Source organism: Notamacropus eugenii, chromosome 2, assembly GCF_028372415.1.
Source record: "Notamacropus eugenii isolate mMacEug1 chromosome 2, mMacEug1.pri_v2, whole genome shotgun sequence".
Lineage (NCBI taxonomy): Eukaryota > Metazoa > Chordata > Mammalia > Diprotodontia > Macropodidae > Notamacropus > Notamacropus eugenii.
The window spans coordinates 12,903,919-12,929,392 of record NC_092873.1 but is presented as its reverse complement, the minus strand read 5'-3'; the positions used below and the strand labels follow the sequence as shown (position 1 = coordinate 12,929,392).

Sequence of the window (25,474 nt, the reverse complement as noted above, 5' to 3'; positions counted from 1 at the left end):
GGGGCCAGGCACGCACGGGGGAGGGGGGAGGGGGGAGGGGGGAGGGACGTACAGGGAGGGGGGAAGGGGGCGGGGCGCGGGAGGCCGCTGCTCCGGATTGGGAGACTGCAGCGCAGGGGGCGGGCTCAGAACGTGGGGCGCGAGTTCTGAGGCGGGGGGCTGAGGGGGAATTGGCGTTAGCGCTCCGTCCTTCTCCCCCCGCCCCCCGCACAAGCTCACCTGCCGCCAGCCGCCTGGCGCCTGTTCCGCTCCTGACGCGCCGAGAGGGGGAGGGTAGAGCGTCCTTCCATCCGGGGCTCGGCGGAAGGGGGCGGGGCGACGGGAAGGGCGGGGCTTGCGGCCAGCCACTTTCTTTGGGCGGAGGAGGCGAGCTGAGACCTCCGAGCCGCCAGGGGAGCTCCGCACGGCCGTCCCGTGGTGCCCCGCGGCCAGGGCGCTCTAGGCGGCGGCGGCGCGTCTTGGCGGTGGCGGCTGTGTAGGTGCGGAGGCTGCGCGCGGGCCCCGCTCGTCTCTCGCTCGTCGCCGGGTCGGTGTCGGTGTCGGTGTCGGTGTCCGTGTCCGCGGCCGCCCGGGCCCCTCGTCCCCTCGGCGCCTCGCCCGCTCCGCCCCCGACCCGCCCGGCCCGGGCTCCGGCCTCGACATGTCGTACAACTACGTGGTGACGGCGCAGAAGCCCACGGCCGTCAACGGCTGCGTGACGGGTGAGGGGAGGCCGCGGGCCGGGGCGGGGGAAACTGAGGCCCATGTGCTCCGGGACCTCGGGCCGGCGGTGGGCCGCAGGGGAGGCTGAGGCCCGGCAGGGGGGAGGCCACGTGCGCCGGGGGCTCTCGGAGCCGCCCGGGGAGACTGAGGCCGGCGCCGCGGGGCCTTCCAAGCGGGAGTCGCCCCGCCCCCCTCACGCCCCCGGCCCCCCAGAGCTGACCTCGTGCTCTAGGTGGGAGCCATACTCTGCCTTCCTGGAGTTTACCTTCTGACGGGCATAGACCCCGCCGGGCTGGGTGCAGCAGGGCCTGGGGGGACCCTCACCATTGGGAGGTGCCCGAGGTCTGAGACCCACAGAGGGGACGGGGCTGAGGACCAGTTGCTGACCAGGAAGGGGCTTGAGGCCATGGCCTCGAGTGGGGAAATGACTTGGGAGGGGCGTCGGAGGTAGATGGGGTGAAAGGAAAGCTTCCTGCATCCCAGGGGGTCCTGAACACAGCCCCCGACCAGCGACCATCTCCCTTTGGCTTGAAGGCCCCCAGCAGGGGGCTGACCTCTTGGATCTGGGGTTGGTCTCACCTCCAGCCGAAAGGTGCCATCTCAGCACCTGCCACACTCTGCCCTTAGTGTCGCCTGCTGGGCCAAGTGGAACAAGTTCAACCCCTCTTCCACTTGACAGGCTTCCGATAATCCGAGGTCCCTTCAGCTCAGCCCTTGGGAAGAGGCCTGGGCATCGGGTGGAGGGATCCTGCCTCTCCTTGCCAGAGATGACAGGAGCTCTTGGAGGGCAGAGGCGGCGGACCAGGGGTGAAGTGGAAGGAGCCTTCCGGTGAGGCCCGGCTTGGACACTCAGCCCTCTGTGGGACCTCTAGCTTCACCTCAGCGGGACGCCCTTTTATCCCAAGCAAAATAAGGGGACTGGTCCCCAGGCAGCGATTCTTGAGCATGGGCTCCATGAATTTGGTTTACGTGTTTTGGTCATTGTTTCAGTATGATAAGTTTCCTTTGTAGTCCTATGCACAGAATTTTACTTTATTCATTTAAAAGCATTTTGAGAAGAGGGCCATGGGTTTCACCAGACTGCCCGAGGAGTCAGTAACACAAAAATGTGGCTGACCCTTCCAGTCCCAGTAGTATGTGATTGCGGAGAGGAGTGTAGCGCAGTCCGAGAAACTTTGATTTGGAGTTAGAAGACCTAGGCTTAAATTACTTCTGTGACCTTTAACTCTGGGGCCTCAGTTTCCTTACCTGTGAAATGAAGGCTTTGAACAAAGGAGTTCTAAGTTCTGTGATCTCCAGAATCAGATGGGAGGGGGGGTCACAAGATTGAGATGAGGTGAAAGCACTGATCAAGAAAGAAGTTACGTGAGGACACTAGAAACTTCACTTTAGAGCTACCTAGTTTGACCTTTTTACCTGACCAAAAACTCCCTTAATATTTCCCTGGTAAATGGAACTCCAGTCTGTTTAGATGAAGTAGCTATTTATACTGAGGAACAGCCCTGAGGGCAAGGGCTAAACATTGGGTTTACACTGTTAGCCATCCCTGTGTGGGAATTATTTTTAGTAATAACAGTGCAAATCAACAGTGTCTAGAAGATACAAGCTTTGGGAACTGGATCTCCTTGGACTTAAGACTTCTAAGGAGTAACATGCACCCAAAATACCTCTTCCCCCACCTCTCCCCAATACCTCTTGCCATGGGCAAGAATCTTGGACACATAGACTGTGTGGGCTCTTGAAGTACTAGGAACGGGCCAGAACAGGGCTAAACATCTGGGCCCTCACTACCGTTATTTTGGAGACTAGGTAAAGATTGGTGTTGAGCAGGGATGTTCTGCATTCCAGCATTGATATTGTAACCAAAGCTGTAAGACCTGAGAGAGTGTGTGTGTCCGTGTCTGTGTCCTTCTGTGTTCGTCTTTCTGTTGATCAGTTGATTGGTCTCTCCCTCCTGGGGCTTTAATTGATGAGAGCCAACCTAACAGAGCCATTTTCTCGGGCTCCTCTGATTTTTCAAAGGGCCCTGCTTTTCTCCTTCTAAATATATGGGAGTTAGATTGTTTCAGGCAGAAAGGCAATGCATAAGGGAAACTGGATAAGTGTAGGAGCACCCCCAGGTTTTTTGGGAGCCCTTAGATGCCACAGGGCAGAACTCAGCCCTTCCTTATACCTGAAAGGACTTGCTATCCCTCCAGGTCACTTCACCTCTGCCGAAGACTTGAACCTGCTGATTGCCAAAAACACACGCTTGGAGATCTATGTGGTCACTGCCGAGGGCCTGCGGCCCGTGAAGGAGGTGGGCATGTATGGCAAGATTGCTGTCATGGAGCTCTTTCGCCCCAAGGTAAGCAGCGCCTGCAGGCCTCCACATTTTGGGTGGGCATGGAGCCTGATGCAGGTTTTTAATCACAGCTGGGGGTTGGTCTGGTAGGACAGGAATACTGGGCAAGCACCTCTTCACCCTTGGAAGGGTCGATTCCTATTGGAATGGCATTGGACCTGGGAAAGACTCAGAAGAGGAAAAAGTGGCCTTTTGGAAAATTCCTTAATTTCTTTGAAGATGAACTTTACATTCCGGATGCCAGATATCTTTGTCCAACCAAAGTTAGTTGTTTTTATGCCTTTTCAACACCTCCTGTAAAGTAATCTCATAGCTAATCAAACCCTGGCGGGTCCTCCTGAGCTAGAAAGACTTTTAGGAATGTTGTGTGGGAGCCAGGTCTGTTGCAGTGTTGGTGGGGGTCACAGGTCCTTGAGTCATTCAAGCGGGTTTTCCCAAAAATGATTGGAGACTGACAAGGAAGCAAAATGGCAGAGGCCCCTTCCCTTCTGCTCTTTGTTCCTCTTGGTCTGTGTGATGCAAGGGGCTTAAAGGCTTCACTTGAAGAATTGTTGCTTCCTTTGCTGGTTAAGCCACCTTCCCCTTCTCATTTATAGAGATTTGCTTTTTGCCCTTCACATCTCTCTGTAACCAGACAGAGACATCCCCTGCTCAGAATCTCTGTGGTGGATTGCAGCAGAGCAGCGATGACAACTCACCGTCTATGATGAGAGCCACTAGAATGCCCAGAATTTTGGGGATACTCCAGTAGTAACTTGTGATTAGCGAGCAGAAGCTTAATGCTAGTCTTGGTGAAAATGTGGGCCCTTGAAATACTCTGATCGAAAGTTCTGTATTGAAGAGACTAGAGTCTAGTTGTTCTGTGAAGTCTGGATTCAGTCAGACGGCTGTACTTGAGGGCCTGGAAGGCCATGTGTGGCCTCTGGGCCGCAGGTTCCTCAGCCCTGGGCCAGACCATATGAGGCAGGAGGTGTCAGGGATATTACCTTGGCTACTTACTTCTGTGTTATCATGGGCAAGTCATTTCACTGCTATAACTCAGTTTCTTTATCCATACAGTGAGGAGCTTGGACTTGAAGGTCCTTTCCAGCTCCAAATCTCTGATCCTGTGACTCCTCCTATTCCAAGCTGATCAGCCAGTTATTCAGTGCTTATTTGTTGGTGGATATAAAATGGGGAGTCTTAATTATTTCTGTGACTAGAATAATATACATTGATTTAATTCCAGGAATGTGTTTGCAGTGAAACAGAACTCAGGAGAGGGACTTGAAAATTCCCAAATCAGGAAGGAATTGGCTTACCTTTGGGCAGTTTTGTGGTGGCAGCATGTTTTAAAGGCTTCAGAAGTGTACCAAAATGAGAAGAGAGGGAGGAGGCTGGGGAGAAAGAAGGTTTGCTTGGAATTCATTTCCTTTCTTCCCACTTAGAGCTATGATCCAAAACCCACTTTCAAGGAGTTTACATTTAATGGAGAAAGGAAAGAAACACACATAACTGATATAAGGGGCAATGTGATCAATGCTATGGAGGGGTCCTGGCAGAATACTTTGAGAATCTGAGGTGGGTAGGCAGGGAGCTCAGAGAAAACTTCATATAGTGGGCGGTCCCTGTGTTGGCCCTTGAAGGCAAATGGAGTACCGGGGGCAATCCATTCTTGTTAGTGGAGGATGGCATGAGCTAAGGCATAGAGATGGGAGGGGCAGGATGGAAATGGGGGTGGAGGCCAATTCCATTTCATTGGTTCTAAGTGTGTAAAGGGGGATAGTATGGTACAAGTCCAGAACAGTCGGCTGCAGCCAAACCATGAAGGGCCAGGAGCACTAGGTTGAGCCATTTTTAGTTTAATTAAGCAGTGGGTAGGCAGTGGAGGTTTTTGAGTAAGAGAGTGATGTGGTTAGAGTCAGGATTAGGAGGATTCCTGTGGCAATGTACGAAGGATAGATTGGCGGGAGCATGGGGATCAGCGAGGAGGCCACGTTAGAGGCAGAGCAGACCTGATGGGGATAGGAGTGAAAAGGAGGGGATGGACACATGGGAGAGTTATTGCCAAGGTGGAATGGACAGGACTTGGCAGTGACTGGAGCTGGGAAAAGAGGGAAGAGTTCTCGGGGATGGGAGGGTTATGGGCTTGGGTGGTTGTCAGCTCCTTTTGTGAGCAGTTCATAGCCTAACAAGCTTAACAAGTCCAGTTTGGGCTTGTTGAATTTGAAATGCCAGAGGAGCGTTTAGCAGGCAGTGGGAAATATAGAACTGGAACACTGACAGAGACTATCAGGGTGGCTTTGGGTATCATCTGTCCAGAGAGACACAGGCAGAGACAGTCATCAAAGGCAAGACTGTTGGCAGAGAAGAGAGGACCAAGGACAGATTTGGGGGGCATCAGTATTGGAGGAGCAGGTAGGAAGTAGACCAGCAATGGAGGCAGAGGGGTAAGAGGCTAATCCTGAAAGTGGGAGGAGTGAAAATCTCAAAGGAGGAAGCATCGTGTGTTGCCGCTGAAGAAAATGACAAGGAAGGTCAGTTGACTTAGGGAGTCCTTTGAACCAAGTGGTGGGAATGGAAGTCATATTGCAAATGGTGGAGAAGTAAGCTGAGGATGTCAAGGGAGCAATTTCTCTGAATTTGACAATGAGCAAAAGAACCGGAAAGAAAATGGTGGTTTAAAGGGTTAGTGGGCTCAAAGGGACCGTTTTTAGGATAGGGAAGGCCTGAGCATGTTTGTAGATTGGAACAGTAATAGCTTGCTCCATGTAGCACTTTTTTAAAAGGAACAGTAGAGAGCTAGGTGCTGAAAATTTGAGAGGGGATGATTGATTGAGCAGTGGAAAGGGCAGTAGAATGGAGGTAGCAATGAAGAGGGTGATTTTTGACAACTCTTTTCTTCCTCTGAGGTCAGAGGGAAGGGAAGGAGGAGGGAGAGGTTTGCAGCATCGGGGGAGGAGAAGGCCTCAAGTCATGTCAGGGCAATGTCAGCTCTTGAAGGTACAGTTAAGGGTTGAGGGAAAGTTTAGAGCAGCCATTCTAGACAATGAGAGAATCAGCGAGAGATAAGTCAAAAGGTTTCCCTCTAACAACTGGCACTCAGTTTGACGTAGTAGACACATTCAGCTCACTTGCATTATTTCTTCCAGTAATATTTGCTTGAGAGCAGAGGTGAATGGTAGGAGCCACCCAGGGAAATGGGGAAAGGTCAGAGGGGACAAGGGATTCCTGAGTGGGGGCATTATTGAAATAACTGAGTGAAGGACCAGACAGGACACAAGAAAGGAAGCAAGGCAAAACAGGGTTGATGAGTTGGGAGAGTAGAGAAGGATCGAGGAAATAGGGTCATAATGAGGAGGGAAAATAGGTATGGGAAGAGGAAGGGAGCACAGTAGGAGAATAGGAGACTGCAATGATCAGGATCTTAGTGGTAGAGCATTGCAGGTGATGAGCTTGGCGTCACTGCCCTGGTAGATAGCTGAAGTCCATTAGCCAAGGAATTGTAGGAATTTGGTGTTGTCATCCTCAGGAATGAGCACTAGAAGGGTTGTCATTGTGAGTGCTGGTGTTTTCAAGGATGGTGGCAGGGGAGGGTTTGGAGGAAAAGACTCTATATCAGATGCCAGTGTCATGGGGAAAGGTGGGTGGGCGGGCTTTGGAGGTTGCCATGGAACAGCAGCAAGTCCTTGGCTGATATAGTACAGTTGGATGGTATGGTTTTTAAGCTACAGTGTCTGAGAAAAGTTCTGGAAGTGGGTGTGGGGAGCTAGGACTAGGCCATTTGTAAGATGGGAGGGGTGGGGAAGGAAGCAGCCAGCATTGAAGAAGGCTGCCTGAGCTGGGGAGTCCATATTGAAGTACTTGTCTATAGAAACTGGGGGGGAGGGGATACAGTTAGCTGAGACATCTGTTGCAACCTTCAGTGAGTTTACAAATGAGTAGAAGAGATAAGACAAATAGAGATATGGCTAATACAAGTCAGGATGTGATCGGTGCCGTATGAAGGGTGTGCATAAAAGGAGTAAGTGTGGTGTGGGAAGAGAAGAAGGCCAGAGAGGTGTGACCATGAGGCTCAGGTCCTTTGTGTGTCTCCAGAGGCTGGTGTTACCCCTTCCCAAGAGAGGACTTGGAATCAAACCATTTCACTTCTTATATTATTTAAGACTGCTCACCTCCAGTGTCTCTATTCAAGAAAGAAAGTCTCCTCACAATACTGTTGTTTTCTAGGGGGAGAGCAAGGACCTTCTCTTCATCCTGACGGCCAAATACAATGCATGCATCCTGGAGTATAAGCAGAGTGGGGAGAGCATCGACATCATCACCCGAGCTCATGGCAACGTCCAGGTGAGGGGAAGCCCCAGGAGGCTGGGCCACATCACAGTCAGGGTTGCTTATCTGTTCATGAAGAACTTACTGTTCAGTTGGGGAGTATTAAAACTGGACTAGAGGGAGTTGGATTGGACTCCACCTTTGAAAGAAATAATCGGCTGCTACATTATTGGCTAAGAAAAATTAAGGTAATTGGGAAAGCTCTTCTGTGGTCAGAGAAACCACCATGGACTGCACATGCTGTGGAGAGGAGCGCCTGTCTTCCTTCATTTCCTTCCTGTGTTCTTGGGAGTCTGAAGAATGGGGGACTCATGTCAGTGAACTGCATTCTTTTATCAAAGAATTGAGCTGTTGATCAAACTGGACCTAAGTAACCGCCCCTTGGGCTTCCAAGCCTGTTCTGTGGGTAGCCCCAGCTTGTCATTCCTCTGCATCTCCAGATGTTGCAGAGGCTAGAAAATGGTGCCCAGTGCCCTCTGCTGAGACCTCCCATCACTGAATCTTCTTTTTAGGATCGGATTGGGCGTCCCTCTGAGACTGGAATTATTGGCATCATTGACCCCGAGTGCAGGATGATTGGCTTGCGCCTCTACGATGGCCTCTTTAAAGTTATCCCTCTGGACCGTGATAATAAAGAATTGAAAGCCTTCAACATCCGCCTGGAGGAGCTCCAAGTCATTGACGTCAAGTTCCTATATGGTTGTCAGGCCCCGACAATCTGCTTTGTCTACCAGGTAATGACCAGGGAGGGCCAGGGAGGAGCAACTTGATCCTAGTCTATAAGGGACTGCTCACTGCTAGGCAGAATATTTGGATTTAATAGGGTGAGGCTCTTGTGTTTTCAGTATGTTGGGTACCTGCCTGGGAAGCTGATCATAGCACAAAGATGAAAGGGGGCTTTGGGGAGGGACTTCCTTGCTCTGGTGCTGCACTGTGGCCATTTCTCTTTGGAAAGAATGTAAAGTGACCTAATCTGAATGTCTTTACTTTTGAAGAATTTACTGTAGCTCATTAAGGCTGGACTCTCATTAAGAGCTGCTCTGGGGATTGTCTTTGAAAGGAAGCTTTACATTTTCAGATGGCATCAGCTGGGACAAAGTTCCTGTCCAGCTCACCTGTGAGATTTCACTCAGCCCATCGTCCACATCCCCAGTTTGTCCTTTGGGCTGTGTCATCAGGGTGCCATTGGGTCGACTAGCTAGTTCTATGAGGCACAACGAGTAGGGTATGAAGTCATTTCTTGAGTACGCTGTCGCCCTTCTGGCCTAGTGCAGTGCTGGCTTGATGAACTAGATCTTGCTCAGGTACTTGGATATTTGGGGAGGCTGAGGCAGTGTGTGGAGATCCTGCTTTACCCTGAAAGCCTCTATCGCTTGATCATTAGCAGAGCGATAGGTCTCTGGACTTGGTAACTGGTTGGAAGAAAGTTGAAACTTGGGTAGGAAAACTCACCTACACATTCTAAATATATTCATGTTGAAGTAGTTCTTAGAAGCGGCAGTGCTTCTTCCTCCACCTTTATAAAAGTCAGGCAGTTGGAGCTTGGCTATCACTGGGTAGGTAGATATCATTTGTTCACACTGCTCCCAGAGAGTTTAGAAGGTTCTTGGCATCCCTGCTAGAGACAGGCCTTTATGTCCCAGATATGTCCCTGAGCCGTTGGAAAGGGTCCTGCTTGCCATGTCTTGTGTTAGAGATTATTTCCATTAGATCTATAATTGGCCCCTTTCTTCTTGGCTTTAAAGACCTTGAACTACAAGGGCTGCACTCCATGAGAAAATTCAGCCTTAAATTAATAGGTCCATGAGCTTAAAGGAGACCCTCAGGGCATAGCCATCTTGCTCCTTTCTAAAGGAGGATGAGCTGACCTTCCAATCCACAATAGTAGCCCCCTTACAGGCTGAGAGGTTGAGGCTGTGGTCCTGTCCAGCAGCTGCCTGGAGTGACCCAGAGAGGGAAGAACCAGTTGCCATTGGCACATGCCAGAAATAGGGTGGGAATTGATTCAGGATAATGGTTAGGATGCCATCAAGGCCAGGATTTGGGATTTCCTTCTGTTTGCTGTGAGCACCGTCAGCCAACAGAATGTTCTGTAAAAATTGCTGTGTTCTCACCATCTGCTATTGTGTGCGTTGCTCTTGAAGACGGGCTATGGATTTACAGTTGGAGTTCTTTTTAGCCAGGCCCTTTTTGAAGGCACATGGTGGATTCTTGTTGACTAGCTGCTGTGTGAGGGTGAGCAGGGGCAGAGCCTGAGGCCAGAGAGTCAGCCTTGACTTACCTGACCTCCACTGGCAGTGACCCTGACAGATTGGCCCTGACTCTAATCTCTGCCCAGTGGCGTTGGTCTGTTTCCTGCTGCTGACCAACACTGGTACCTCTTCTTCCCTGTGCTTAACATTCTACCTTTTCCTGAGGCCAGGACCCCCAGGGACGGCATGTCAAGACCTATGAAGTGTCTCTTCGAGAGAAAGAGTTCAATAAAGGCCCTTGGAAGCAGGAGAATGTGGAGGCAGAAGCTTCGATGGTGATTGCAGGTTGGTTAGCTTTTGTGGTTCTAAGGAAATCTGCTTTCTCCTCAATCCATCTGTCATTTTGTTTCTCTTGCCCCTTAACTGCCTTTGCCCTTTACCGTATCACTTGAAGCACTTGTGTTATGGCCCTTCCTATCATTGCCAGTTTGGTTTTTTTTTTTCAGTTCTCCTTGGCAGGTGTAAGGAAAAGAGCATGGCCTGGAATTAAGAGACCAGCTTTCATTTTCAGTCTGCCTCTTCTAGCTGCATGACCTGAGGCAAATTACTTATCTCTTCTAGTAAATGAGAGTGAAAGTAACCAGCCTCCACTAGAAAGTACTCTGTAAGCCCTAAGCATTCTCTTGGCTGGAGTCATTAGTAGAGACGCCCCAAAGCCAGGCTTAGAATCCAGAAGCCCAAGGGTTTAGGTCTTCCCTCTGACACATGCTGGCCTGGGATCCTGGGCGAATGGCTTACCGCTTTCTAAGAGTGTGTTAGAGATAAGTTGTACATGTGCCCTGGGAGAGAGGGTCTTGCACTAGAGTTCTCCACTTGGCTGAAGTCATAGCTCAGCTGGTGGTCTTAGGTTTGTAGAGCATTATCTTATTGTTCCTTCCACTACCACCCTTTCCTTCCCATCTCTGGTCTGTGGGGCTGATTTTCCTGGGTGTCATCCACTTGTGGTGCTTTGATGTCCCTTTGCTGTATAGCTGAGGAAGCTTCACATGGCTGGCTGCAGGGTCTAGAAAGGCCCAGTCAGGTCTAGATCCTGGCTCTGTCAGGTCCAGGGTTGGCATTCTCCTCACAGGCTTACCCCAACCAGTACCATTCTGCAGTAGTATCATTAACCTCTGTACGGCAAAGCCTGGAGTCCTGTTAGGAACTCTGTTTGCCCATTTTTCACATTAGTGATTGTTTCAGTGAACCCATTTTTGCAGCCCTTTGTTCATTTACAGTGTGAGCGGTACTCCTGCACTTTTAGGTCCTGCCTCCTCATGTAGCAGAGGAGATTTGGAAGGAACTCTGGTATCCCCTTCATCCACTGTCCTCATTTAACATGCATTAGAGCTTCTCCGTTTTGGTTCTGATCCTGTAGAAGGAAAAACTTAGCGAGGATTGAATGGAGAGGGGGAGAGAATGGAAGAACTAGGCACAGAGGTTTAAGAAGCCACTGTTGTTGGGAGGAAGGGACTGTTCAAGAACAGTTCTCACTCCTTGAAAAGCCCTGAAGAATCCAGAGGGAAAGATAGGGTTTCATGCTGAGGTGATGCCAGGTCCAGTCAAGTCCTAAGGTGTACATGTCCAAAAAAACTCCTCTGTTCATTCTCCTCTCTTTAAATGGGAAGGACACTAATCCTTGATCTGAAAAAACCAGGGGCTTGTTCTAAAGCCTATTCTTGCTCTTCTGCAGTCCCTGAGCCTTTTGGAGGTGCAATCATTATTGGCCAAGAATCCATCACCTATCACAATGGCGATAAGTACCTGGCCATTGCCCCTCCCATCATCAAGGTGAGATTCCTGATTCCTCTTCCCTAGGCTTTTCACTTCTGCTGTTCTGGGTTAGAGCATGGAGGTAGGCCACCCAGCTGTTGGTTATCTTACCACAGATGCTTTTGTAAGGCTGTGGAGACAAATCAGACTAGCCTGCCCTCATAAATCTTACCGATTAACGAGGGGCCAGGTATATGGACAAAAGAGAAGCTTTCACCCATGAGCAGTAGCATCTGTTGTGTGAAATAGCTGAATGTAGGGAGTAGAAGTTATTATCCTTGGGGCTCATGTAGAAAGACCAAAGTTTTGTATTTTTTTTTCCAAATAAAGAAAACTCCACTTTCATTATAGAAGGAAAATTACATAGTTTTACTCATTTTGGGTGGGTGAAAATACCTAGTATAAAGGCTCTGCTCTGATAGCATTCACCTGAATGTGAGTACTTGGACCTGCCTTCAGTTGTATCTGTACCATGCAGAAAATAACTGCCCACCCCCATGCCTGAAGACACAGAAGGGGCCTCCATGTGGAACATTTTTCGTATCCCATTTAACTTGTGTGCAGTCTAGGCACCCAGGTCTCTATATTATCAGCCAAAGGCATCCTGGGGCTTTCTTGGTTCCTTCTGTGATAAAATGTTGAAGCCTACCTAGCAAAGGGAGCAGCCTCCTGGGCTTCACTCCCTGCTGTGAGACAGAAGCCACTTCCCTAATTGCTTTTCCTTCTGTGGGGGCAGCAAAGCACTATTGTGTGTCACAATCGAGTCGATCCAAATGGTTCCCGATACTTGCTGGGAGACATGGAAGGCCGTCTCTTCATGCTGCTTCTGGAGAAGGAGGAGCAGATGGATGGCACAGTGACCCTTAAGGACCTTAGAGTGGAGCTTCTTGGAGAGGTGAGGCTTGTCCCCAGCTCTATATACTTTCTTTGCACAGTGACATTAGAGGGGCCGCCCATGCCAGGCCATTAGAAATTGTACCATTTTCTCTGTAGCCACCCTGTCCACTAGCAAGAACTTCTTAAGTTGTTCCATTGACAAGTGAATTTTGGCTTTTAAGAAAATCTCAGTCAGATGAGTAGTGGACCATATGTATAAAGACGAGGGGTGAGCAAGAAATGGGGTGTGTGTTGAAAACACTGGGGAAATCCCATGGTCCTAGCGCTGCAGGAGGCTCTTGGCAGTGGGAAGTCTAAGAGCTGAGTTTGTCCTGAGAGGGATGGGAGCTTCTGTTGTGTCATTGTGGAGGCCCACCTGCAGTGAAGAGGGGGATTGTAGCAACGGGACAGTAGTTTGGCAATGGCACTTAGAAGATAAATTGTGCAGTCACAGAATTCAGAACTGTTGAAGCCTCAGTTTAGATTCCCTCTGATTCACTGTGACAGAGACTTGGTGCTCCCTTCAAGTGCTGCCCTTGAACGTGTATGGTTTAGGGAGGTGGGGAGCAGTGTCTCCTGTAAGTTGTGTTTCCTCCTAGACCTCCATTGCCGAATGCTTGACGTACCTGGACAATGGCGTTGTGTTTGTTGGCTCCCGCCTCGGCGACTCTCAGCTTGTAAAGGTAAGAAGCCCTATCTTCCTCCTTCATCATCACTTTGCCTGCTGCCCAGCCAGAGCCTCAGTGCTGCTTCCCACGAAGGGAAACTGATAGGACCAGTTTTGCCTTGCTGATTTCTTCATAACAAGGTAGTAAAGTTTCACCCTAGATAAGACTCCTTTTTTCAACACTGTTCTGTTCCAGCTGTCCCAGTCCATAGGCAGAGTTGGCAGATTCCAAGGCTTAAGGAAAGATCAGAAATTTTGTCTTTTCTTTAAACTTGAGTAGATGGCATAACCTTGAAGTTTCATTAAACAAGTGATGTGTTTGTTTACTTTCAGCTCAATGTAGACAGCAATGAGCAAGGCTCCTACGTGGTGGCCATGGAGACCTTTACCAATCTGGGTCCCATTGTGGATATGTGTGTTGTGGACCTGGAGAGGCAGGGCCAGGGCCAGGTAAGGCTGGAGGCCTTGGAGAGGGCTGGGCTGGGCTGAAATCTGGCCAATCAGCCTGTGCATTTTTCTTGTTATGCCTGGGGATGAGAAGAGTAGGGGGAAGCACTGTAAATTTTTTTTAAGTAGATTTTTGTTGTTGTCTCCCATTTTTACATGGATTTTTCTTCCTCCTTGCTGAGAGAGCAAAGACTTAGAAAGAGGAGAAGTCTTGTCCTCTTCATAATGTGGTAGTCCTTCTTTCCTTTTATGTTGTTAGAGTCCTTGAGTGTGTGTTGGTTTCCTGGCTCTGCTCTCTTCACTTTGCATTGATTCATATCTATCTTTTTGCACTTTTCTGTATTTATCATGGTCATTGTTTCATATGACCCAGCAATATTCTGTTAACGATGATGTGTCAAAGTTTGGTTAGCTCTTTCCCAATCTCTACTTTTACTGTATTGTAAATAAACATTTTGGTGTAGATGGGACCTTTCTTTTCTGCAAATTCCTTTCCATTTTATTTTGACGTCTTCACCTAATGCACCAAAGTTCTAAAGGTGCCTGCTGGAGGCCTTAATGCTTCCTGGCCTTGTGTTAGGCTACTGCAGGCAAGTCAGGTATCCTCTGCTAGACTAGTGTTGAAAATGAGAGAGACCCTCAGCTAAGGGGTAGTTATATTTGGGTATCAGTATAGTGGTCTTAATCAGAATTGTAGCTAAGATTGGGGGTGGGGTGGGGAGCGGTGTCAGGACTTTGTCCCATGGCACCAAAATTTAGAGGGTGAAAAATTTTTAAATAATGATTTTTAAATCTTACCGAATTTAAAAAAAAAATAGTTACATTTGCATTTTGATATGGTCTCCACTACCTGAACACCTCAGAATTAGGGTTAGCGATGCTAAATTGTCAGCTTCCAAGAGGCCCTCCAGCCCCTTGGCTGCCCATCTTATGAGTTGTCTTAGGGCTTCTTCCTGAGTAACCATGGCACATGGAGCACTCCCTGTGACCTGGAGCAAAACTGCTAGTTGTAACTTTGATCTTAATTCTTGAGGGCATCGGTGACCATCTCTCTTTGTCTGTATTCAGCTGGTCACATGTTCTGGGGCCTTTAAGGAAGGCTCCTTGCGCATCATCCGGAATGGGATTGGGATCCATGAACATGCCAGCATTGACCTGCCGGGTATCAAAGGTATGGTAGCCCCTGCCTCAGTGCGGGGAGAGCGTTGTCCAGAGGAAGGCAGGCATAGAAGAGTGATTATTCTGATTTGCTTGATACACAATAAGGAGAAGTTAGGAGGACAGTTTAATCTGTGCATCAGGAGAACATCCTGCCAGTTGGAGTTTCCCAGAGTGACCTGGGAAAAGCCACTCCTCCCTGGAGTCTCTGTGTGAAGACTGGTGACTCCACATTGATGATATTTCAGAGAGAATGCTTTTTCAGGCATAGAGGCCCCTTCCAAATCTGAGCCTGTGGTGTAGACAGGTCTGGTTTCTGCCTGGGGATGCTTTCTTCTTGAAGCCAGAGGAGAACATAGCAAATGGGGAGTCTAGGAGTCCTGGGGGAAAGCTGCTGAGGGGTGGAGTTCTTGAGGGTAGCATATTAATGTCTTCATCTTTATCCTCCTCCTAGGGTTATGGCCTCTCAGATCTGACTCTAGCCGAGAAACTGATGACACCTTGGTGCTGTCCTTTGTGGGCCAGACAAGGTGAGGATGGTCCTAGCCCTGGAGAGCAGGGGGCCACTGCCTCTCAGGGAGGCCTTCTGGTTAATGCAGGCTCTCCATTCCTTGGCAGAGTTCTGATGTTGAATGGTGAGGAGGTGGAGGAAACAGAGCTGACCGGGTTTGTGGATGATCAGCAGACTTTCTTCTGTGGAAATGTGGCTCATCAGCAGCTGATCCAGGTAAGTGCCCCGCCATAGACCTAGAGAGGAGAGGCTGCATCGGTACCACCTCCCCCAGAACAGAACATAGAGTCAGGAGGTTGCTGTTGCTGGGATAAGTCTGCTGCTCCTAGAGATGGTCTCACCGATTGGGGCCTGCCATTTTCTATCTTTTGATCCTCACTGTGAACCTCCCAGGGTTACCTTGTAGGTGTTGGCCATCTGTGGCGTGCCAGACCCTGGACTCTTTGATGAGTTGCCTTTCTTGAAAAATCTGAAGTTTTCCTGGCTCTATCACAAGGGCACTGGGGCCGGGACTCTAGAATCTGGCCCAGCCCCTTTGGCGTGATTGCCCTCCTGCTCACTCACCTTCTCCACTGTTCTTGACTTGGACACAAAGTAAATGAGTTGTTCTTGCTGGGTGTCAGCCTTGGGTGCCTGGATCTTCAAATCCTGGCCGACAGCTCAGGAGACAGCTGGCAGCTCAGGTTATAGTGCTCTGGGCCTGAGATCAGCCTGGGGCACTTCCTAGCTGCGTGGTACAGGGCAAGTCACTTAAGCTCTGCTTGCTTCAGTTTCCTCAGCTATAAACTGAGGCTGATAACAGCCCCTCCCTCTCAAAATTTTTGTACTTTTATATACATATTCTTAGAATACCTGTGAAGCACTTTGTAAACCACGTGGCACTGTGTGAATGCTAGCCGTTCTCCTTATCATTATGAGAACTGGCCTGGGACCAGGGAAGGCCAGGCTGGGAGAGGTGCAGTGGCCATGTCTTCACCTTGGCCATCACTATCCTTCAAACTGGTGCTCCATGTTAGCCAGATAATACAGTGAATCAGTCTTCTTTCCCACTGTTTTTCTGTCATTTTGTTGTATTGGCCTTATATGGGGCACCACATTAAATAAGATTGGAACACTGCAGAGTGTCCATAATGACCTTGAAGTTTGGAGAGGAACTTAGAAATCACAGTGGAGGAACTTGTCATTTAGCCTGGAAAAGACATGAGATGTTGTCTTTAAATATTTGAGGAACTGTTTGTCAAAGAGGGATTAGTCCAACTCAGTTCTGAGCCGCTCCCGGGAAGGCCCTGTGGTCTGTCTGGAGTTACCTGTGACCTGGGGCAAATTCCTTCCTCCTCTCTAAAAGGAGGAGATTGGAGGAAGAAGGCTTCTGAGGTCTGTTAGAAATCTGAAGAAGAAAACTGCCATTAGTGGATAGAAACTACAAGAGGAGAGTTTTAATTCAATATAAGGAGGAATTTTCTACCAGTTACAGAACTCTGCAGATGAGATGGGATTTGTTAAGGACTTCCCTGTCAGTGTAAGTGTTGAAGCCGACTCCAAAAGGGCTCTTGGGTGCTACAGATGGGGAGAGAGCCCACAGCACAAGAAAGGCCTGCAAGTCCTCTCTGTGCTACAGAGGAGCTCATGGTCCTGTGTCCTCATTTTATCAGAGCAGAGAATAAAATCTGCCATCCCTATCTCATGAAGTTATTGTGAGGACAAGATGAAATGAAAATGTAATGCCAGTTAAATGGAATGTTATCGTTAATAATATTTTTTTTAATAATGTTTTATTTTTCCATACTTAGATGTAAAGACAATTTTAAACATTCATTTAAAAAAATGAGTTCCAAATCTGTACTGCTGAGAAAGCTCAGTCATTCACAGTTGATCATCGTACACTCTTGATGTTACTGTGCATAATGTTCTCCTGGTTCTGTTCATTTCACTTTACATCAGTCTACATAAGTCTTTCCAGGTTTTTCTGAAATCCTCCTGCTTATCATTTATAGCAGAGCAATATTTCATTTTGTAATATTGTAATATTTCAATACAATCAATGCCACAGCTTGTTCAGTAATTCCCCAGTTAGTTTATGGACCTCCCCTTAATCTCCAATTCTTTGCCACCACAGAAAGAGCTGCTATAAATATTTTTGTACAGATAGGTCATTTTCCCCACTTTTTAAAAAAATCTCTTTGGAAAACACTTGTTACTGATACTTTTATGTATTGTGTGGAGGTGGTGAACTGGACTCCAAAATCCTTTCCACTTCATGAGATTGTACATTTCCCTTATATTTAGCTTCCTGGAAACCTGACTTAAATCATTCGCCTTCACAATTTCCCCTATTATGACAACCCATTGGGAAAGGCACCACAAGAATGTTTGTCGAGGAAGAGGAGCCTTGGAGAGAGCCTGGGCTGCTCCTCAGGGGTTCCCCCTCTGCTTCTGTGTAGATCACCTCGGCTTCTGTGCGGCTCGTTAGCCAGGACCCCAAAGCCTTAGTGAGTGAATGGAAGGAGCCTCAGGGCAAGAACATCAGTGTGGCATCCTGTAACAGCAGCCAGGTGGTGGTGGCTGTGGGCAGGGCCCTCTACTATCTGCAGATTCATCCTCAGGAACTCAGGCAAATAAGGTACTGATTTGGCCTCCCTTCCTCCCCATGCCTGGGGCCTTCTCTGAGGCCCAGGCACCTTCATTCAACGTCTTCCTCTTCTCTTTAGCCATACAGAGATGGAGCATGAGGTGGCCTGTTTGGACATCACGCCTCTGGGGGACAGCAACGGGATGTCTCCTCTCTGTGCTATTGGCCTCTGGACCGACATCTCGGCCCGGATCTTAAAGCTTCCTTCTTTTGAACTGTTGCACAAAGAGATGCTTGGGGGAGGTAGGTAGCTGCTAGTGGCTACTTGGGAGCCTGGGTTCTGTCTGGGTTTACTGTATTGTGTGACACTGTCTCCCCTTGTGTGTGGCAGAGATCATTCCTCGATCCATCCTGATGACCACCTTTGAGAGCAGCCACTACCTCCTCTGCGCCTTGGGCGATGGTGCCCTCTTCTACTTTGGGCTCAGCATTGAGACAGGTCAGCATAGGGGTGGGCAGGATCCCTCCCTTCTGCTCCTCAGTGGGATTGCCTTCTTGTGCATCACTGCCCAGAAATGTTAGGAATGTCCCTTTTCTGGCCCCCTTCTGTGGAATTCTGCAAATAGAAGTTACTGGAATGTTTGAGCTGGAGGGACCGACCCTTTGACACCGTCAGGTCCAAATCCCAGACCTGATGCTGTTCTGCCCTCTAGGCTTATTGAGTGACCGGAAGAAGGTGACTCTTGGGACACAGCCCACAGTGCTGAGAACGTTTCGCTCCCTCTCCACTACTAATGTCTTTGCTTGTTCTGACCGCCCCACCGTCATCTACAGCAGCAATCACAAGTTAGTCTTCTCCAATGTCAACCTCAAGGAAGTAAACTACATGTGTCCGCTGAACTCCGACGGCTATCCTGACAGGTGAGAGCAGCAGCGGGAGATGGGCTTCAGGTTGGCTGTGCTTCTGGCTTTTCTCTGTAATGGAGGTGCAGTCCCTGAAGCCTAGCTCTCCAGACCGTTCTAAGCTGAGCTCCTTCCCTACAGCCTGGCGTTGGCCAACAACAGCACCCTCACCATTGGCACCATCGATGAAATCCAGAAGCTGCACATTCGCACTGTGCCTCTCTACGAGTCTCCTAGGTGAGCTTGCCCGCAGCAGGTGCAGACACGGGTCATCCGGGTGTTCCCCAGGCAGCCTTTCGCCTTCTTGCTGGCCACCTTTGCCAGATCTTGTTGTTTTGTTCTTTAAAAACCTCCAAACAGAAAGATTTGCTACCAGGAAGTGTCCCAGTGCTTTGGGGTCCTCTCGAGCCGGATTGAGGTGCAGGATGCCAGTGGAGGGACGACGGCCCTTCGGCCTAGTGCCAGCACCCAGGTCAGTTCATAGGGGGCAGACTGACGAGCCAGGCACATGCTGCAGTAGTGCAGTTGTCCCCTTGCCCCTAAACTCTGCCATGGACTTGGACGGAAGGGCTGGCCTCTTGTGTACCTTTGCCTCTTTGACCTCCTCAGCTGCTTCTAGGCTTAGTCGTGTTTGCCTGGAGGCAGGGGCCTGTCTTGGAGGACAAGGCCTGACCCACACTGCCTCACCCCCCAGGCCTTGTCCAGCAGCGTCAGCTCCAGTAAGCTGTTCTCCAGCAGCACAGCTCCTCATGAGACATCCTTTGGGGAAGAGGTCGAGGTGCACAACCTTCTCATCATTGACCAGCACACTTTTGAAGGTGGGGCCTGAGCATCAGGCAGTGGGCATCCACAGATGCGGGCGGTGAAGCAGTACAGAGCCTGCCCACTCATCCTAAGTCACATGGAAACCAGGGAGGATACGGGAGGGTAGAAGTGAATTTCTTTCTTCCATGTTGCTGTGGTCATTTTGCTTGAGTACACCTCACCCCCGAGGTCCATCACTGGGTCCTTCCCTTTCCTTGGTGGCTCTTGCTCTCTCCTGCTCTAGCCCATCTTCTCAGGGCGAGTTTGGGGCTGCCTGATGAGAAAGCTCGGGAGGGACTGCAGGTCATGTGTAAGCGGGAGGTGCATGTGTGCAGGGAGCTGAGAGAAGATGATCTCTTCTTTCTTAGTGCTCCATGCGCACCAGTTCCTACAGAATGAGTATGCTCTCAGCCTGGTCTCCTGCAAGCTTGGCAAAGACCCTAACACGTACTTCATCGTGGGCACTGCCATGGTGTATCCTGAAGAGGCAGAGCCCAAGCAGGGTCGGATTGTTGTTTTCCAGTACTCAGATGGTGAGTGTCACTTCTGCCACTGCTAGGAGATGTGGCCCTGGAAAAGCAGCTTGTTTCAGGTTTCTGACAGTCAGTAGAGACCTAGATGTGGGCCTTGGGTCATGTGCCTCTGGCAGCACATGGGTATGCTCTCCCTGCCCCCCTGCAGCTCCACTTCTTCGCATTGTTTTCCCTTTTGAAGGCTGGAGATCTTATTGGGGTGTGGGACTGGGCAGGCAGGGCTGGGGGAGAATAGGAGTATGATGAAGAGGGGGAAGTAATGGAAACGTAATGGAAATAATGTAAATAGGGAAGGAATTGAAAGTCAGAACATTCCCTTGAGGATGGAATCCACTGAGTTTTGTTCCTAGGTTTACCATCACTGTCCCTCAGGTTTCTCCATCCATAAAATGGGGAGAACATTTGTCACTGGTGACCTTGCTCTAAAGATCAATCTTAGAATTGAAAGACCTCTTAAAGGCCTGCTTTGAGTGTTGTCATTGTTTCAGTGGAGGTCACTTACAACATGTGTGTGATTCTTATCTCCTTGCTGCCCGAGCTGCCTGGAGCACTGGGTCCTTTGCTCCCTGGTCTCTCTCAGAAGGGTGGGAGATAAAATGCAAGGAGGACCCAGAAACCAGGGAGTGCCCTCTCTGTGTCTGGACCACTGACCTTTGTCAGACTGCCAGAGTTCACACCAAGGAGCTACTGGACAAAGAAAGAGCATATGAGGGACTGAACAGATGTTGATTTTATCCGTTCCTCTCAAGAGGAAGTGGGTGTGCGAGCCTTTCTCTGCCCCTAAATTAGCAGCATTTTGGGATGATCCCCACTTCCTGGATACGTGTTGAGCTAGACAGATGTTCTCCCTTCTGTGAGCCTACAGCATGCACGTCAGCACTGCGAGAGATCTCGCTCCACTTAGATTCCTGGGTGGGGGCTTTCTCCTCACTTGGGGTTGTCTCAGAGTCTGACTTGTGACTCTGGCATCAACACAGACCTTAGGTGCCAGGATTCCTTTTGCATCTGACATTGCAGCAAGCTCTGTGATTGGTTGAGTATGACCCGCACACATCTTACTAGTCAGAGTGGACTCTTCCTCATTCCTTTGTCCTTTCCTGTTTGATGGTGTCATTGGTTGTACATGTGCTCTGTGTCATGTGGCAGGCACCTTTAGGACAGGGCCTGTGTCTTGTTTGTCTGTGTGTCTTCTCCAAGGTCTAGTATGTACCTAGTGTATCGCACTATGTCCCTTTGTAATTAAAATCACAGCTTCATGTTCCTCTCATGATAGCTCTGTGAACGAGCAACAAGGTGTGTAATTCCTCTGGGACCTCCTCACTGCTCGGGGCATTGCTGTCGACCCACCCCAGACTGGAAGAGAGCTGGGCAGTGACCTGAGGGAGGAGAAGCAGGCCTGAGGCGGGGTGGTTTGTGGTGACCAGAGGCCATCATCTTTCTTTCAGGCAAGCTACAAACTGTGGCTGAGAAGGAAGTAAAAGGTGCTGTGTACTCCATGGTGGAATTCAATGGGAAGCTGTTAGCCAGCATCAACAGTACGGTGAGACCTCTTGCTGTGTGGCGCCTCTGGTCCGATTGCTTGGATGGGGGACTTACAAGTAAGATCAGATTCCAGACCGGGGGTTGTCAGTCAGTGGCCTGCATTGAAATTCGGCTTGGTGCAGAACCCTGTCAGCAGTTACAGAGGGAAAGGAAGTAAAGGTCCTGCCCTCAGAGACTCTTCGCAGAACAAAGAGAACACACTTCTGTAAGAAGGCCTTCTCAGTAGAAACAGGCACTGATGCTTCATGAGTTCTGACTACCAGCCGCTCCGGCCCGGGGCTGGAGGGAGGATTATCAGGGTGCTGGCCAGGGGGCACCAGAGCCTTTGTTCCAGGGCTCTTCACTTACTGAACGTTTCTTCTGCACTTTTATTATTAGATTTCATCTCAGCATAGGCAGCCTGGCTCTTTCTCTTGAGCCCAGGTTCTGGGCACTGCGCCCTGGGAAAGGGACTGAGATTGGAGGAGGCATTTTGACATGGGAGAATGCTGCTGCCCATTTCCAGTTAGGCATTCAGGCGGCTCTGACTCCCTAGGAGAGCCTCCTGTGCCTTTGTCTTTCCAAGGTGCGGCTGTATGAGTGGACGGCAGAGAAGGAGCTGAGGACAGAGTGTAACCACTACAACAACATCATGGCCTTGTACCTGAAGACCAAGGGGGACTTCATCCTGGTGGGCGACTTGATGCGCTCCGTGCTGCTCCTCGCCTACAAGCCCATGGAGGGCAACTTCGAAGAGGTAACAATGATGGGAACCTGAGGCAGAGACGGCTTCCACGCATGCCCTGAAGCGTTCTTCTTGATGGTGCTGGTGTCCTTTCTAGCTGAGTCAGCCAGCAGTCTTGGGCTGGACTGGTGAGAAGGCCCAGGCTTGACTTCTTTTTCAGGATTCAGATTAGGAGGTGGAGTGGGGTCATGGGTGGCCCTGGGAGCCCATCCTTAAATAAGATGCTTAGCCTTGCAGCCAAAACACAGACAGTCTCACCATTGTATTCTATAGAACTTGCTGATTCTTCTGTTGTTTTTTTTTTTCCAAGATTGCCCGGGACTTTAACCCCAACTGGATGAGTGCTGTAGAAATCTTAGATGATGACAATTTTCTGGGGGCTGAGAATGCTTTTAACTTGTTTGTGTGTCAGAAGGACAGGTGAGTGGCCTCCCATGGGAGCGATGGGAAAGGGGATGAGGTGGAAGTGGAGAGATTCGAGTCTGCATTCTTAGCCCTTCTGTGGTGCCATAAAGGGAACGGTTTAGGCAGCAGATGAGGCCTCTGTGCACTGCTCATAGACTGGTCTGGCGGGCTTGCCAAAGTTTGTCCTGCTCTGGGCCACACTGTAGGTCAGTAATACTGATCTATAGAACTCAGAAAATCTGACGTTCTTATCCCGTCAGACTCGGTTCTCTGGTGGTCTTCCATGTCTACTGAAGCAAGGGTGTCCAGTGGCATCTGCAGATCACGTCTGAGGCCAGCTTCTGCCAGCCTCTGTTTTTGAGGGTTAGGCCTTCCATTCTCTCAAGGACCTAAGCAGTCCTGGCATATTCCATTCTTAGAAGCCCAGTGTTGGCTCCCCTCCAGAGCAGTGACCGATGCAGCCTGATGCACGGCAGCATTCACTCCCATTGTATAGCTAAGCCCCTGCAGCCTCCATGGGGACATGGCCATGTTTGCCATGGGGGGTGGTTAACAAGCCCTGGTTCCATTGTGCGTTCCAGTGCTGCCACCACTGACGAGGAACGGCAGCACCTGCAGGAGGTGGGACTCTTTCACCTGGGGGAGTTTGTCAACGTCTTCTGCCATGGCTCCCTGGTGATGCAGAACCTGGGCGAAACCTCCACCCCCACGCAAGGCTCTGTCCTCTTTGGAACAGTCAACGGCATGATCGGTAAGCCTGGCCTTGCTGCAGGCACTCTCCCTGCACACGTCTCTGCCTTCATTCACTCTCATGTTTTGGATTCATGAGTCCCAGTTCTGTCCTAGGGCTCTTGGTGGTGTGAGTGAGGCTTTCCACCCTGTAGCCTAAGCTGCCCTGGGGTGTGGAAATTCCTGGGGGGAGGTGGGGATGTATTCCTGACCTCTGCCATTGGTTCCGTTATTTCTCCTTTCTTAGGTCTGGTGACCTCCCTGTCAGAAAGCTGGTACAATCTCCTCTTGGATATGCAGAACCGCCTCAATAAAGTCATCAAAAGTGTTGGCAAGATTGAGCACTCCTTATATCCTTTCTGTAGTTCTTGTTAGCCCTCCATCCTCTTGAGCCCACTGACCCTGCTCTCCCCAGAGTGCCCCCCCCCCATCAGCCTCTGCCGCTGGGAGGGTGGGACAGGGCCGGCAACAAGGCCTCTGAGGGCAAAGTGCTATTCTCCCTAGGGACAAGCCGCTGGCCTTTTTTGGGCAGAGAAATGGCTTGGATTGGGTCGTGGGAGCTTGTCTTTGGAGAATTCAGGTGTTTGAAGGAAAAAGAAGAGGCAGGATCACATGTCACCCTGACCATGTCCTAAGCTGTCCTGAATATTACAAGTGCATGCATTTGTAAGAAATCCCAAGCTCTTTCTCCACATCCTGATGACAGAAGTGCAAAATCCTTTGAGTCAGGGAGGGGCAGGGGAGCCCCTGTGATTCTGTAGCTACCTGACCCTGGGCAGCTCACTCTTGTTGGAACCTCACTAGTGAGGTTTGAAGTAGACGTCATTCAGAGGTCCCATCGAGTTCTAGGTCCTGTGTATCAGAGCACGCTTACTGACTGCAGAGCTGTAAGTCTGGCACAGAGAGCCCTCAGGAAGCCAGGTGAGGGGGAGGTCTTTATTTCTCAATGATCCCGTGTTCCTTAATTCATGCTTATACTTGGAGATCATTTCACACTGAACGCAAGACGGAGCCAGCAACAGGCTTCATTGATGGGGATCTGATTGAAAGTTTCCTGGATATCAGCCGTCCCAAGATGCAGGAAGTTGTGGCTAACTTGCAGGTGAGCCTTGGGGTGCCACCGGGGGAGCGACATGTGATTGTATCTTTCCTGATGTTAGGGAGCTCAGGACCCTCTGTGAGCATCTCCCTTTTCATCCTTCCATCTTCATTCTGGAAAGGGGGTTTGAAGAGGCCACCTTCTTGGTTTAGCAGTGAGGGAAGTTCAAAATCACACACCAGCTCATGCACCATCAGGCAGGAGCTCCTAATTCAGCTTTGTCTAGTCCAGACCCTGTGGGCTTCTAATTGTCCCTCACCCTTTACCTGTCCACATAATATGAGTCCTGTCTTCTCTGGGACAGAAGAGCTGCTTTCTCCGAATCTTTCCTCCTTTGGTTCATTTGAGAGGATATCTCCACCTAGCCAAGTCACCCCACAGTGTGTTCTCCTGGCTCCCCACGGGAGAGGGAGAGGATGAATTTCTTCTTGACTGATCTTCCCAAACCCTGGCTTCCTTGTTACAGTATGATGACGGCAGCGGCATGAAGCGAGAAGCCACCGCGGATGACCTGATCAAGGTCGTGGAGGAGCTGACTCGGATCCATTAGCCCAGTGGCCAGGGTCCAGCTTTCCTAGCGTCTCTCCGTGTCTGCACCTGGAGTCTTCCCCCACCCCTTTCTTTCTTTGGCAGAGGTGGGGACACCCTTTCCCCAAGCCAGCTGTCCAGCAGCCCCAAGAGCCATACTTGGCCCTGTGTGGAAGTGGGGTCCTTTTTGGAACTAAAGCCAGCTCACTAGAGATATTGGAAATGGGCTGGGGGTGACAGTACTTTCATGCCTGGGTTTTCACCTGTCACCAGGGACCACCAAGCCTTGGTCTTGACCAATTGTCCTCTTTGGTAGCTCTTTGGCTGAAGGGAAGATCTATGACTTTCATTCACCACTCTCTAGGATCTTTGGATTTGGATTTGCTGGGGGTGGGGGGTGGACGATGTGCACTGTCTTTGAAGCCGGGTCCTCCTCTTGCCTTCCCGCTGCTGCCTCTGAGAGCTTCCCTCATTCAGTCCTTGACCACCAGGCGAAGGGGCGATGGAGATCCCAGGGCTCCCTGGGGAGCTGCTGCCTTCAGGGCCAAGAAGAGTGGGGGAAGCAGACGGGTTGTTGGTTTCTGAGTTTTACCAAATAAAGTAGAATCCAAGAGGAAA

At 50.0% G+C, this 25,474-nt stretch overlaps 1 protein-coding gene across 2 annotated transcripts; it reads left to right on the top strand.

Moving 5' to 3' along the window:
- The first annotated feature begins 395 nt into the window (after nt 1–395).
- Nucleotides 396–25,474, top strand: DDB1 (damage specific DNA binding protein 1). Of its 2 annotated transcripts, XM_072638803.1 has the most exons (28): nt 443–701; nt 1,382–1,531; nt 2,901–3,049; nt 7,256–7,372; nt 7,870–8,091; nt 9,780–9,894; nt 11,282–11,379; nt 12,098–12,256; nt 12,837–12,920; nt 13,238–13,354; nt 14,420–14,522; nt 14,964–15,039; nt 15,128–15,236; nt 17,462–17,640; nt 17,729–17,892; nt 17,981–18,088; nt 18,303–18,510; nt 18,634–18,729; nt 18,853–18,964; nt 19,187–19,310; nt 19,665–19,829; nt 21,275–21,369; nt 21,937–22,107; nt 22,406–22,515; nt 23,082–23,251; nt 23,477–23,579; nt 24,208–24,331; nt 24,795–25,474. In XM_072638803.1, exons 3-28 carry the CDS (start codon nt 3,008–3,010, stop codon nt 24,876–24,878), a joined length of 3,255 nt encoding a protein of 1,084 aa, XP_072494904.1. In that variant the 5' UTR covers nt 443–701; nt 1,382–1,531; nt 2,901–3,007; the 3' UTR covers nt 24,879–25,474. The 2 variants fall into 2 exon arrangements, with proteins under 2 accessions (XP_072494903.1, XP_072494904.1); XM_072638802.1 differs by lacking the exon at nt 1,382–1,531 and having other exon boundaries at nt 396–701.